At 41.5% G+C, this 15,411-nt stretch overlaps 1 protein-coding gene across 4 annotated transcripts; it reads right to left on the bottom strand.

Moving 5' to 3' along the window:
- Positions 1-1,446: 1,446 nt before the first annotated feature.
- Positions 1,447-14,515, bottom strand: ezh1 (enhancer of zeste 1 polycomb repressive complex 2 subunit). Of its 4 annotated transcripts, none has more exons than XM_062438236.1 (20): positions 14,483-14,515; positions 12,603-12,784; positions 12,291-12,416; positions 11,554-11,676; positions 11,059-11,176; positions 10,609-10,839; positions 9,847-9,949; positions 9,390-9,553; positions 9,138-9,229; positions 8,859-9,021; positions 7,440-7,654; positions 5,847-5,938; positions 5,475-5,503; positions 5,260-5,385; positions 3,922-4,100; positions 3,687-3,782; positions 3,352-3,433; positions 3,176-3,256; positions 2,990-3,074; positions 1,447-2,837 (listed from the first exon to the last, which is right to left on the bottom strand). In XM_062438236.1, exons 2-20 carry the CDS (start codon positions 12,780-12,782, stop codon positions 2,777-2,779), a joined length of 2,346 nt encoding a protein of 781 aa, XP_062294220.1. In that variant the 5' UTR covers positions 12,783-12,784; positions 14,483-14,515; the 3' UTR covers positions 1,447-2,776. The 4 variants fall into 4 exon arrangements, with proteins under 4 accessions (XP_062294220.1, XP_062294222.1, XP_062294219.1 ...); XM_062438238.1 differs by lacking the exon at positions 14,483-14,515 and adding an exon at positions 13,814-14,206 and having other exon boundaries at positions 2,948-3,074; positions 12,603-12,785; XM_062438235.1 differs by lacking the exon at positions 14,483-14,515 and adding an exon at positions 13,814-14,206 and having other exon boundaries at positions 12,603-12,785.
- Between the last annotated feature and the right edge of the window lie 896 nt (positions 14,516-15,411).

Below are 15,411 nucleotides of genomic sequence, written 5' to 3'. Positions count from 1 at the left end.
ATGGACAGGACTGTGCGAAATTGTATAGTGAAAGCATGTACAGTAGATGTAAAAACTGTACAGATTTGGCCAAAAAGTCGCCTTCACAGGCTATATTTTTAAGAATGTGCTGTAATAAGATGAATGAAAGTGAAAAGTGAGCAAACAAGGGGAAATTGTTTTGTTGGTTTGTGATGAGTACAAAGAATAGTGTATGGTTTTTTTTTGTTAAATTGACAATCACCACTCAAGACTCATATTTGACACAAGCCAACAAACTTGCGTCAAATATGCTTTGTCGCCTATTAGGAAAGAGTCGATTTATGTATTATATAAATGTATACACCCTTACTGTATTCACTGGTAAATGTACTATAAATACTCAGCCTAGCAGTGACACTTTAATGCCATTCACTAGTTTTTTCATGCGTGGTCCCTGGAGCGTGTGTGTGACTGACCGGACGTTTAAATGTTTGTGAATTCATAGTTTGCCCACAAAGATACAGCCTACTGATGTTAAAAACAAACATGTGCACTGATGCCAACTATTCCAACTCACTTATTTTAGTGCACCAACGGTAGTACAGTGAGACAGAAATTAGGCCTGTGCGTAGCTTGGAGTGGCCCCTCCATTTTCAGGCATCAGGCATCTGCAAGGGAAATTTCAAGCGTAGGGGAGATATGCAGAACTGATCCTAAAGTGTCCATCCTGCATCCTGATAATGGTGGCAAGGATGTGGGTGAAAGTGATTAAGATAAAAAGCCCACTAGATGGAGTAGGCCAGCAGCATGTTAGCTCAGACAGGGTATCTGCTGATCTCACAAAATGTGAGACTTTTTTGTTTTTTAAATGCTGTTTAATCCTTCCTGGCAGTAACCAATTAAAATAAATAAACACATTACACTTTTAATTATAAAGCACATTTATTTATATTTATTATTTATTTAAGGGCCATATAGTTAAACTAAAATCAATAAAAAATAATCTTGAATGACATGTGATTCTGTTGTCTTCTATTTACACCTATTATAGAGATTTTAATACCTATAAAGGCCTTAAGACTTTTCATGCTTCATGAGAATCTGCAGATATCCTGTCAGCAGTCATGTGATCAAATCAGATGGTAATCGCACCAGAGTGAGGAGTAGGCAAATTAGACTTCTCTGCACCATCAAACTGAATCCTCCTGCAACAGGTACCAGAACTTATGATTACAGTTGTGTTTGTGATCACATGGAAATTTAGGAATTTTAGTTTTTCAGTATGCTCAAATTTGTTTTGTAATACTTTCACTGTAAATGACCATTACTGTGTAAATCAAGGCAAAGCCAAACTATCACCTCAATAAAAGAAGCTTGAAGGAAATTGTTTCTGTGTTATTTAGTTGAGATGCTTTTTGCGATTGTGATTTTTTTATATTTTTTTCAGCAGATAACACACTCAAGGACAAGGACAACATGTTGTAATGTATAAAGTTAAACCTTTAATTTTTATAGGCATACACTGTACATAGCCGTAAACTCCATTTTGTTCATTTCTATTGAGAAATCTCATTTCAATGTGGGCTTTATTGTTTTAATGAATGAAAAACAGTGAATAACAAATCTGGACGTAAAAAAACAAACGAAAAAATGATAAGTGATATTTTACATTCACATGTGGGGGACTTTAATATTTGGTCAAACACTGATCATTTTGCTTTTCCCATAGTCATAACCTTGTAACGTTTACCTTCAACACAGCTCCGTTAATTATGCAACACATCCACATGGTTTCAGTCTTTTTTTGTGTGGAATCATTTGGCACTTATTTGTTTTTTAAAAGGAAGACATTTAATGTGTGACTAGTTCATTTATTAATTATTTGCCTCACAAAGTGTGAAGGCCTCAAGATCATGTAAACGAGATGACGAATGTTAGATTTGCATGTGCGTTGATTTGAGTACCAATAGTATGGGAAAAAGTGTAAAATTAAAAACAGAATGAGATCTCTTCACCATCATCTATAGGTTACATTCAGTCAGTCGGTTTCTTGTCTGGTTGCCTATTTTTGCAGAACAATGATATAAATGCACAATAACTTATTTCACCATAAAGATGTGGTGGTGATGCTAGCTGCTGTAAAGGTTCACAGAGGAACAAGCATGGTCGAGTTCTTCTGAAGACCAGCTAGCGGGTAACATCACACTACATATTGAGTGACTGCATAGAGCAGCACCTGACTGAAGCTAATGCTGTGACTAACATGTTTAATGGTTTGTTTATCCAAGAGACAGCACATGCATTACACTGATCATTATTAGGTACTATGTAAAAGCTTGCATTAAGTATTGAGAGGTCAAACAAAAGTGTCTATAAGTACAGTAACAAAACTGCTGAGAGTAACACACTGCATGATGAATAATCGTAGCCTCTTTGCTTTGACAAGATGGAACAAAAATAAAAAGTGTGATCCTCTTGGTGCAGTAAGCAATACAGATTAATAGTATTTCCACTTTAAATAGTTTAATTTCATAAGCTTGGCGTACACAGTCTTGCAAGGTGGCTGAATTTGGGCAGATGAGGGGGAGAGCTGACGGCTGTCATTGAGGGACGTGGTACATTGTCTGCAGAGCAGAAGCACCTGCAAACAGCGGGGGGAGGGACTTTCTATTTTTGGAAGTGCAGCAGAGAGAGCAGACACAGTGCCTGCACAAAGAAACTCGTCAGCTAGGTGTGACGCTGCAGAGAGGGACAGAAGCGTTAGTGGGTGGCTGAGGAGTTAGGGACAAGTTATGGAGGTAGGCAGCAGGTGCAGCTAAGTCATGTCTACCTCCCTCTCTATCCCCACATATTTGAGGGCATCGGCTTGGCTGTATCTGTGGGAGAAAGGTGAAGTAAAAAGTCAGTAAACAGTATCTGCAGAAACCAGTTATACAGTCACATAATATAGCACCTTTTTTTTTCTTTTCTTTTTTTTAGAGTTTACTTTGAAGCTGATGGAGAGTCACAAAAAGGCCTGTGACTCTACCTGTAGTCGAAGAAAAGCTCCTCTCCTTGCAGGATTGCTCGTTTGGCAAAAATTCCAATACGGTGGTCTCCATTCACCATCACCACTGCAACGGTGGCAATCACAACATCAGCCAACAAAACACTTTTTTTCATCCTCCCCCAAATTCCTGCATTCACATTTCAATTCATAGCAGAACAGTCTTACCTTTTGCGTAACAGTTGGGATTAACTGAATGATTTGCAAAGCGAATTTTGTTCCCTTTTCGTGTAGCATCCACAACAAAGTCTGATGATATAAACAGTCCATTAAAGATTAATGAATGTACTTTAAGTGTAGTATGGTTGGCTTAGGACATCGAAATAACAGTAGGGAATACTTGCCATTGTTCAAGTTGAAAAGGAAGCTAGACATATATTTGTCATAGATTCTGCCACGTCTGTCCGCCTCATCCTGAGAGATCAGCTGCTCATGTACACACACACACACACACACACACACACACACACACACACACACACACACACACACACACACACACACACACACACACACACACACATACACACACACACACACACACACACACACACACACACACACACACACACACACACACGGACACACACGGACACACATTTTAACACTAGAAGTAAAAAACGTTGAAATTGTGAGATTATGAATACAGTTAAAATTAGACCAAGCTGCATGGACTTGCCTCTCCGCAATACTCTGAGATGAACTCATTCTTCTGAACAGACTCTTTGATGAAGGTGCCCCACCCGGCGACATCTGATGGTGCCAACAGCAGGTGCTGAGAGAAGTTCAAATGTAGGTTAGACCACAAGCCAAATTAGTGATCTATACACCCCTAACTTGACTTTGTCTCCAGAATTACAGATTATCAGATTTCTATTGTTTGACCATCAAGAACTTCAAGGGTTCTGGCGTACCTTTTTTAGGCCTCTCTGGATGCTGCAGTTCTTGCATGAGACCACCGAGGTGTCCCAGTGTTCTGCAGCACCGCAGGTCATGCACAGATCTGGGTCACACTCCCTCACGGCCAGGTAGCAGGGACACTGTTTAGTGTTACACTGTGTCTTACACCTGCAGCCTGGGAATCGGTTCTGGCCTGGAAAACATTTAAATACACAGCTGCTCTGAAAAGGGGTGTGACGAGAAGGTAATGGAACAGACTTCATCCAGCCATACAGAAAGATAATACATTATGTGGCTTGGCAGAATACAATAAGAAAATGATAAATAATTCCATTTCAAAATGCAGTTGCAGCACAGAAGCTCAATGGCTGAGTAATGCTGAGAAGCTCATATGTCAGGGACCTCTGCTGGCAGATATGCTGAAATACAATTTTGCAGAGTGTAACATAACACCCTCCGGGCAGATGAACAGGAGGATCAGGCAAGAATAACCGAAATGTCTTTCCAGCAGCCTCTGCCTAGGGAAAACCGTCCATAACAAGAGCTCCAGTCCGCATTTGTCTTCTCTATCGTGCCGTTTTAACCTCTCATTCCCAGCCAGTGCAGATTTTATGTGTCTGTATCATCAAGCATTGTTTAGCTGGAGCTGTCTGACTCATGCTGATGCTGGAAATCATGTTGTACATCAGGCACGGAGCCTCTCACATCCCTTTGATTTCTCTCCAAGACTTTAGAGCACACACATGTGCAACTGAAGGCTGCTTCCTGTTTGACCCCAGCTCTCCTCTGCTACGGGAAAAAGGCGAGGTAACAGTCAGGTAAGGAGGAGGAGGGGGGAGGGAGGGTAACTCGACCACGACTGAACAGATGATCAGATGAAGCAAAATCATCCTTTCCAAACCATAGAAACATGTTTACACGTCTGGTCCCCTTTCTCTATTGTGAACTCTCCAAAGGGCAAAATACAAAATGCATTCCACCACCATGTGGCCATTTCGGAAAACACAGATCTTGGTTACTGCCGCTGCAGCAAATGCCTCACTCTGAACGCAGTTCTGTATTAAACAGACACCCACCTATTCCTGCCAGAGGACAGTTTCTCCTCTGACTGCTCCCAGAATACTGCAGAATTGTTTTACAACCTAATGCCCTCTCTATTGTGGCATGGCAAAATGGCTTTAAAGCTACACTGAGCTTTCATTGGAGAATGTGGTTATCACATACTCTTTTCTTTCTTCTTTAGCATCAAGGCAGATCACACTAGGTAGGTGTTTTTGTTTGCATTAAAAATAAAGAAGCATACAGTAAATGACAGATTGGTGACACAGGTGAATAAGAAAAGTGACACTCACACTCGTGCTCGCACTGGCAGAACTTCTCACAGAAATTCTGGGTTATCACACACGGGCAGGAGCTGTCGCATGGGTGGTCAGGGTGGTCACATGGCTGGTAGTTGTACACCTGATTGGATGAGTTATCTGGAGCAACAGAGGACAAAGTCCTCAGACTGACAACAGTAAGCTGTGTAGTATCTCAAAAGGGATGTTTGATTGTGGGATGAACATACCTTTCTTTAGCTGAATCTTTGCCCATAACCTGCCTCATCAAACAAACACAATGAAAGGGTTTATTCAGTTTTGTCTTAAACTTGTTCTTCATGGTATGAATTGCAGGATAATAGAATACAAATGTAGATATTAGACATTCAATTAGCTTACGCTGCAGAGACTTAGTGACAAAAATTGTGTAAGACCAAATGCAGATTTAAAAGTAATAACTACAAAATTGTTAGAACATTTTCTCTGCATGATTTAATTAGATAAATAATGAATTTAAAACTTTTATTTATTCAGGAAGTGTCACTGAAGGTCAACCTCTGTTTTGCAAGAGATCATGTTATCATTATGTTTCCATTAGAGAACAACTGGTGATATCTTGCCTGTGTTTCCTTTTCTTCTTTTGGGGAGAGATGCCTCCATCTTCTATAGGTACACGATGGATCAGGACCTCTTTCACTGCAAACTCGTAGACCTGGAGGAGATGAATATGATATGAACAATAGCACAATGTGCAAATTTGACACAAATTTACACAACTGTTTGACAATTCAGTTTGCTTCATTGTAATAATCTTGTAATGTAGTGGCTCTCAACCCGAAAAGCACATCTCCATGATTACGCCACAGAACATCCTGCCCCCTCCATCCTGCCCCCTCCATCCTCTGCTTTCAAAACTCCACTGCAGAGGCCAAACACACACACACACACACACACACACACACACACACACACACACACACACACACACACACACACACACACACACACACACACACACACACACACACACAGACACAGACACAGACACAGACACACAACTACTTCTGGCTGCCAAAGCCCAGATTTGGCCTCTTCCCTAGGACACGGACATACATAATGATGCAGCTGGTTTCTGCTTTTCCACTCAGTTAAGCAGGGGGCGGGGCCCTCTGGATACCAGCAGAGCTTTAAAAGACAGTCCAATACAGACTCTGGACTGTGTGGACATAGGAAAGAGGCACTACAAGGGTTGGATGTAAAGACGTGAGGCTCTTTCACAATGTGTCAGATAGGTCTAGATTTGGTTTTCTTGTTCTTTACTGGTAAAAGTGTACTTAAGTAATTCAGAGGCTGTAATATGTTCTGTACAAGGCTTCTTCAAAGTCAAAGTCAAAGTGGCTTTCTTATACTGTACATAACCCATATGATATTCAATTGACATAAGGCTGGGAATGTCTATGGCTGAATGACTGCATTATGAGAAAGCATGTGAGACGTCACATCTGGTAAGCATCCTTGTTTATGGTGCCACATGCTATTCTCTCTGTAGTCAGCCCAATTACCCACACCATAAAACCACAGGCACAGGATACATGTGTTATTATACTCGCACTGACGCAATAGAAACAGAAAAAAGCAACAAAAGTATGTTGTCTGCTTCATTTCAAAACAACTATGTATCAGTCCTAGAAAGTCCAAATTCATTGCTTAATGTTTAAAACTACATTTCATGGCTAATATAGCAGGTAAACAACAGATAAAACAGCTAATAACTCACAACTGCAAGACTATTAATGTTAAAAGTTTTTCCCAAAAATTAAAACCTAATTTCTTATAAATGCTCTTCTCTTTTTTTTTGTCACCATTCCACATTTGCTTGGCCTATCTTTTCTTATATGCTCTACTAGCGCATTAATAATATTAGATACATTTCCATAGTTCTACTTTGAAAGCTGTGGCTCCATTTGGGCTGTTTTGTACACTTATAGCATTATGGTTTAAGCCGTAATAATGCCCTCTTTAAGATAAAATCCTGCATGTAACAACTTGTGACAATTTGTGTAAATATGAGCCAGAATGTTATAATAATAATAATGTAATATATGTGTGATTAATTATTATAGTCCAGTAACAGCAGTTGTTTGTGCAGTCTCTTCTGCTTTTTGTGTCAGTGAAAACATGCTGAGAACCTGAAAGGTGTGTGAACATTTCACCTCTTTGCAGTTCTTTGTACCGATGAGTCGAGCAATGGAGCAGAAGTTGTTGAAGTATGTGCCGTGCAGCACCCTGAACAGTGACTCCTCCGCCCCGCTCCACTGGACCACACAGCACGCCTGCTGCTCCCCATCATCATCCCCTGGACGTAGCTTAGTGGGAGTCTGGCATCGCGAATTCCCTTCTGTATCATGCATACACATACAGACACACACTACGGTATCATTGACTAACTACTCTTGGCCAGAAAAGTTTTGGAATCTACGCACTTGAAGCTGAATATACACACAAAAACGTTTCTATTACTTGGTCTTGGCAAAACGTTTATTACAGTTTTTATCTGCACATGCACATCAGTATTGCTGATTTAACCATACAAAACAGACATATTGCTATTTCTTGATGCCATTTTTGTACATCTGTATGCACGCACACGCACACACACACACACACACACACACACACACACACACACACACACACACACACACACACACACACACACACACACACACACACATACACAGGACCATGGGCTTTGACTTAGCTTTTCGGATATTCAAGACTGATGCTCGCACACCCACAGCTCAAGGCAGAGAGCCGAATGTTGCTTGGCAACAGGCTGAATGCAGCATTGCTGCGGCCACATGCTCCATCACCCAGTATCTTTATAAATCAGCTCAACAATCTGTTTTTTCCATATTATCTCAACACGTGCGAGAGACTCTGCTGAGTCACTGGCTGAGCACGAGAGATTTCCAAAGCTAACAGAGACTTCCAGTGAGGCATTGATGGCGATGAACAACAACCTGAGAGCTCCAAGGGAAAGAAAGAAAGATAAAGAGCCCAAGGAGATTGCTCTTATTTCCCTCCCACTGCTCTCCACATGAAGATGTCAATATAAATGAAAAAAAGAGAGAAAAAACAGAGTAGGAGGAGGGGGAGAGGGAACAAAGTGTTTGTGTTGGGTCTGAAGCATGCAAAACTAATGGTTGGTTTATTTTGCTTGGCAAGAGAGAGCTGATACTGAGAGGAGATGGAAGAGGGGAGATAGAAGAGAGAGCAGGATATGACTTAAAAGCTTTCATCTCTGGCCAAATTTCACTATTCTGTAGGGCTGCAGTCAGTCTGGGCAGGCCTTACTGAAAGGGAGGGATTTGGGGGAGGTTATGGTAAATGATGCATCCACTTAGTCATACAGTTACTCATAGTCTCAGAAGCACATTGAAAAAAATAACTATGAATGGAGCAGCCAGCCTTCAAAATTAACCAGATTTTTATATTTACTGTGGAGTTGCTGAGAAATCTCAAAATCCATAAAATGTTTAATATAAGCAATACTTTATAACTACTGTATTGGCTCACACCTGTCTGGAAAGGGCACCTGGTGGTTTCAAAAGCAGTGAGATCAGTCCTACCTGAGGAGGAGGTGGTCTCATGGTCACTTTCGGCCTCTTTGCTTTCTTCAGCAGACCCAGACGGCCCAGGACAGCTGGAGTTGGTGGCACGCTGCTGCCTCCGCCGCTTCCGAGACCTCTGTGATCGCAACATATTCTGATCCACAAATTCTTTAGCCCCTTTCTTCACAAGAGGACATGGGATAGTAAGAAACACATGCAAGATAGAAAGAGTACCACAGCGTACACAGTGACTGAATAATATAAACATGGGTTAAACAACTGCAGGGTTTGGAATACCTGTAACATGAAGCAGTCCACACCACATGGTTCAGTCTCAATTCGGATCTCCTTATTCTTCCTCTTGTAAACATTGGGTGAGGCATGAAAAGCTTTTGAAAAGAAATAAAAACATTTTTAGTGTCAGTGAAGTAGTTAGTAGTAGCAACTAGTCACAAATTACGTGAGCATGACGTATTTCTAAGTATAGATAAGCATTTGAGAAATAAATCTCCTGGAGGAATGATAATAAAAAACAAATTATGCCATTACGGTGAAGGAAGCAGTCGTATTTGAAGCAACGTCTGCAAAAGAGTGTGTGGAAGGAGTGTAGCGACTGCTCCCGCTGCACAGACTTAGCAAAGGGTCCATCTAGGTTGGGGGTGCAGAGGGGGGGCAGCTTGATTGGGCTAGGGGGCTCCAGGAGGTCCTTGTACCTATGGAAGTTACAGGGAGAGTTTTTAATAGTGATTACCTGTTTACAGTTCTTCATGCAGCACTATTAGTTTGTTCATTTTGAAGTCAGCGTTGGGCAAAGATGTAGATGTTTCTCTCTATGTAAAGCTCTTTCAGAAGCTGATACAACTGCTCCTTTGAGTGAGAGAGCCTGAGAGGGAGCCACCATTATTACTCTCCTCCCTGACAGCTTGCGTCTCCATGGTGAACACTAAGCAACGGTCTGTTCAGCATTGTGCACACAGATCCCTCAGTTTCATTTCACTTTTCTTACTTTTCCTTCAGCTCCTCCATGGTGCCCTTGTAAGGGAACATTGAGGCGATGGCTGTAAATATCGTATCATTGGGGATCTTCTTGCTGCCGGTCAGGTCCCTCGCTTTGGGAGACAGAATGAAACAGTGAACAGAATTTGTTATACAAATAAACCAGTTTTTGTCCAAACATCAGGTTTTGATACAGATTCACAAATAAATCTTATGTAACGTGTTCTCTCAAACATTTTGCAACGATACAGGAGTTTTCCCATTGCTCAAGGCCAGTTAGCAATAACATGTTCTGAAAACAGTTTCTCTGTGAAAAACATGATGTAATGAGAGCAATGCTGTTTTTTTTATTTATTTATTTATGTACTTTATTCATGGACCCTACATACATGCATTGTGTACCAGTAGCTGAATTACTGGGTGTCCAGGTATGCTTTGATTTCACTATCACTAAGTGTTGGCAGAGTGTGTATACAGCCTAGTTTCCCATAAAGCCTGGTACAAGAGGTCATTAAGTCCTGTCATTAGAGATGGGTCATATCAGTGTCATGGACAAACAGGTTCCCTCACAAACAGTACCCATGCAGGGACACAGGGGTGGCTTTAAAGTAAACAATGCTGGTTCAGGAGCTGCTGTGGCAAGGCGACCATGTGGCAGCTGCACAGTGTAAAAAGACGAAACAGTACCCGCCTTGTTCATGCTGCAGCCCTCTTGTTCTCTCACAGGACAAAGTCTGAACTCTGCACCAACTGAAGCCTTTCACACTCTCACCCTCAGTAGTGTTCCTCCTCTTCCTTCTGATGAACGCCACAGTCCCAGCTTTAGTCTCTTCTGAACCCTCCACTGAACTCCTCCTCATCGCTCTCTCTTCCTCCTTCTTTCCCGCCGCCTCTGTCACCGCCACCGCCACTGCTTCCTCCTCGTCCTCTTCCTCATGGTCAGAGTACTGGCTCAAGGCCTCCACCAGCTGTTTAAAGATCTCGTCGCTGATAAAACCCCCCTCTGGAACACAATTACTGTGTTAGAACCTGACAAATGTCAATGTTCATCTCTTAAATATTTGTGTTTTCATACAGACAGACTTAAGACTGACATAAGCTGTACTATCAACATTTAATAAACCCAAGTTCTTGAGCAAATGTTGCACACTGATGGCCAAAAAAGGATAGGATTATGCTATCTGTGCAGACAACTTGATGGGATGGAGCATTCAGCACACACCTCTGTCACCATGGACACCATCATAGTTGTCAATGAGTTCCTCCAGGAAGGCCTCGTCCTGCTCCAGCACCTCATCACCCATGTATGGAATGTTGTGAAGGAACGTCTCATCCTCTACCTATGACAAAAAAAAACCCAAATCAAAAAAACAAAAACAAATCAAAATTAACAATATTTGCCTTACATCATGCATGTGCACTGTCCCCTGCCACTCTGAGGAAGACAGGAATGCAACAACCACATGGCATACTTCACATTGCCACATGTGATGCTTCAGAGGGGCTAAGCCAAAAATGTCAAACAATCAAGTACACAAATTTGTTCGTAGAAAAGGTACATAAACGGGCTGGAAATAACATTGTTGTGTTGCAAGAGCAGTGACATGTCTTCTTCTGCAGATAAAAAAAATATGCATTTCCAGAATAAAACTTTAGGATTTGCACTTGTGATAACACTGTAATTGTATCACCAACAGCACCAACATCTATTTCATACCATGAAGTTGTGCTGCAGAGGTGACCAGGAGTACATAAAGGGGATTCCTGCCACTGTTGACAATGATCTCGTGGCAATGGCTTGAGCTTTGAATCCTGGGAAGCCAAACTCCACTGTACACATCTGTAAGAGAACCAGAGGTGGGGTTGGGGTTGACAAGATAATAAAGCAGTCTTCAGGATTATTACTATACAATCAAAGACACATGCTGCTCAACCTCCCACAAGGAAAATAAACCCAGTAAACACAATATAGTAGACAGTGACAGCATGTGTGAAGAGAAAGATGCTGTTATGCCCTCTGGCTGTTTGTATTCTGAGCTCCCACAGGGCAACAGACCACTATTAGACCGCTGTGTGATCAATTTCTGGCACACTGCTCTGTCCTAAGATATTTAATTTTAGTACCACCTGCACATTTAGCAGGTGGGAATCAGAGCAGAACACTGTGCTGGAGAAGAGGATTCAACCTGATGCTTGTGAGGAGCTTTTCCACACATTCACACAATAATAATAGACTGGATTACTAGTTGAGCCATGGCAGCGCTTGCGGGAATATGAAGGCAGAGCTGGACAATGCAGGCAGGATGGTGTGTGAAGTTATGTGTGGTCATGATTTTCTGGGACTCTCTCTTTAGCACACCACACACACACACAGACACATACACACACACACACACACACACACACACACACACACACACACACACACACACACACACAGACACACTAACACACCTTCTTGTTGGCCGCAGCTCCACTTGAAGTTGACAAAGGGATGGACTGAATCCTGAGGTTGGACCAATCTTCATTCAGGAGATTTGTCTGTTGCTCAATCTTTTGCCTGTTGGACATAAACAGGGTCTGGAAACAAACAGAACAAAGATCATGTCACACGAACGTTAAGACACGCATGCACCAGGCACACAAACATACACAATGAGTGCTGCATATCAAACACATACCTAATGCAGGTCCTACATACTATGTATACACACAGGCACACACACCTTTTTTATGAGCAGAAGTGTCAATATCAAGATAACCCACCTTGACCTCCTCTGCTTTTTTAAGGCGTTTTAACTGGCGAAGGCGCATATACTCAGATTTGACCCTCCGTCTCCACTCCAGCAGACTGCGGGAGGGTGCATAGGAGGAAGGCTGAGGTCTTGGGGTTGGTGGGGTGGCACCAGTGGTAGAGGCTGCCGTTTCAGCAGCTGTTTCCTCCATGGCCTTTTAAAAGGACAAAGATACCATTTAACTTCCCTGTGTTATAAGAGGCATTTGGTCTACAGAACAGGATTGTGAAATTAAGCTTTTGGAATCCTAAAATATATGTATAAAAGGTGCAGGGGAACAGGTTGATGATTGCATTTTATATTCTTATCAGAAAAATACCATAATATTTCTGAATGGTCTTATACAGTCTCTATTGTACTTCATAGTAAGTATACAATGAACTCATGACTGTTTTCATCATTTACTCTATCATAACAATTCTTAGTAATACTACTAGCCATATTCTCACAGTACTTTTCTACTTATTGTTGTTAGATCACCATATACGCCTTCTACACACTTTTGTACACTACATATACACAACAGATAGGAAACTTCCCCATTCACCCTAGGTGGAAGTCTATTTGAAAGAGTGCCCCCCTCTGTTGGCAAAACAAAATTGTCATTAATGTAAAAAATGTCCTCCAAGGTAGTGCTTTAAACAGCTTAGGGTGCGTTTGCTTCCAGCCCTTTAATTTCATGGTAGGCAACTGACCAAATAGTGAATAAAGAGGCCTATCATGTGCCCACGAATGGAGAAAGTCTCGATTAATTTAACAGCACGGGGCATCCACATTGCTCAGGAGTGGGCGTGCCTCTTCAGAAATGCAATATGAAGCGGAGAAGAAAAGTGCGTAGTACAGTTTTTCAGTGTTTCATAACCACCTTAGTGGACATCAACTTCCCTGTCTGAGCTAATACATAATCAGAAATAAGTACAAAGGCAAAACTGAGCTCTGGAAACTGGCATATAGTGCAATTTTTGTTTCGGAACACGAGTCGTGCATAACGTTTCAGCCACAGCTATGAAGTGCGCTACGTCCTGTAGCTGCAGCCCTGTTCAAACAGAGCTACGCCACAATCCATTTAAATTTGGATCACTTTAAAGACGTGCGCACCGAGCACCACAATGACAGCACGTTATTCTGGCGGACGCGTGTGCACGTCTACGATCTACATTCAGTGTCGCAGTTATTAAATACCTTCAAATCCACGTCTTGCGTCCTATTTGTTGCGACAAGAGCCCCGTAACACGATCAAGTCCCTCTCTCTCTCTGTGTGTGTGTTTTTTTTAGTAGAGAGATCCAGAGGAATTAAAGGCTGTCTTTGCTATGGATCTGACGCAGATATCGTCTCCGTACGGCGAGGGGATCTCAGAGAAATCCCTACGTTATCCATGGGCATGGTGCTGGAGGTTGTTGTTGTTGTAGCTTACAAATAGCTGCGCACTTGGCTTGGTTGAGCCAACCCGAGCAGGAGGGTGACGTCTTTATTATGCCTTTCCAAGCAGAGGAGGATTTATTACTATTCTGCGTCCTGGGAATAAAAAGTAGCGTGGAGCAGCTACGGCACAGCACAGCTATTTACACGCACACACAGGAACTGATGCAACTGTCCACAGCGCTAGATCGCCATCTAAATGCGTGAGGGCATAATAGTCAGTGGGTTTTAATCGGCATAATCATATCATGTTTAAAAATCCCACAAGCTATTTCATTGCAATAGTCAACTAAAGAAGTGAACATGTAGTGTAATAAGGTATATTTGGTTAAAAAGATGGCACAAATAAATGAAGCAATATGGCACATTGTAGTGAGTTTTGGTTGAAATATGCATAATCAAAAATGAAACTGAAAAAAATATTCACATACTTGGTCTGTATCACCGGAATGTTCAGATTCACGTTCAAAAATATATGAACATTATTAAATTTGGTTAATAGTAGAAAACTGTCCCCCTGTTTCTTGTCATTCCCATGGACTTGTATCGGATGAAAAAACAGTTCAGTTGTTGTTCCTCTCTCCTCCTCCAGGGAGAGCCCACCACAATTTAATCCTTCGTTTTAAAGGGGCTGGATGAGGCTTCTCTGGCCACTGATGCCACCACGTACTCCACGTGAAATCCTAGTTCACAGTTCCTTAATTGAAAACATGGCAAAGCACAACGAATCATAGTGGGGTGTTAAAATTAGGCAAATTATCAGCCAGGAAATGATTTAAAGCCACTACTTTTGAATAACTGCATCAAACTCTTGCGTGACACAGATCATAGAAGGTTTACAGTTTGAGGTGAGAACATTTTTGGGGGGCGTTTCAATAACGTCATATCCTTCTTGGAGGGGGAAGGGGTAAACCACATGTAGTAACCTGGTGATGCATCAGATTAATGGAGCACATGATTTTCTGCTCTAACCTGATTTGACCTCATTTACAACTGCTAATGTGGCCACTACTGGGTAATCTAATTCATTTAGGTATAGGGCTGTTCTATAGTCTAAATAAAAATACATAGGCCTATTCACCTTTCACATATTGTGATTATTATAAATAATAATGTATATTAATGGCTGCTCACAGTTTGTATTACTGCACCGATTAAATTGAACACATTTACTCTATAGACAACAACAGATGCTGGTGTCTAAATTATAATCTACTCCTGCTGGTTGATTTCTTTTATCCAAATGAAGCTGATATTCCAATCCCGACTTGTAAGTGTATCTAAACCTCATAGAGGTTTTAACAGCTTAATTTAACAGATGAGCATATCATTCACAGCTGCATATTTTACATATATTCAA

The sequence above is a fragment of the Scomber scombrus genome, chromosome 18 (assembly GCF_963691925.1).
Source record: "Scomber scombrus chromosome 18, fScoSco1.1, whole genome shotgun sequence".
NCBI classification, from domain to species: Eukaryota; Metazoa; Chordata; class Actinopteri; order Scombriformes; family Scombridae; genus Scomber; species Scomber scombrus.
The sequence above is the reverse complement of the archived record's forward strand: the minus strand, read 5'-3'. Positions and strand labels throughout refer to the sequence as shown.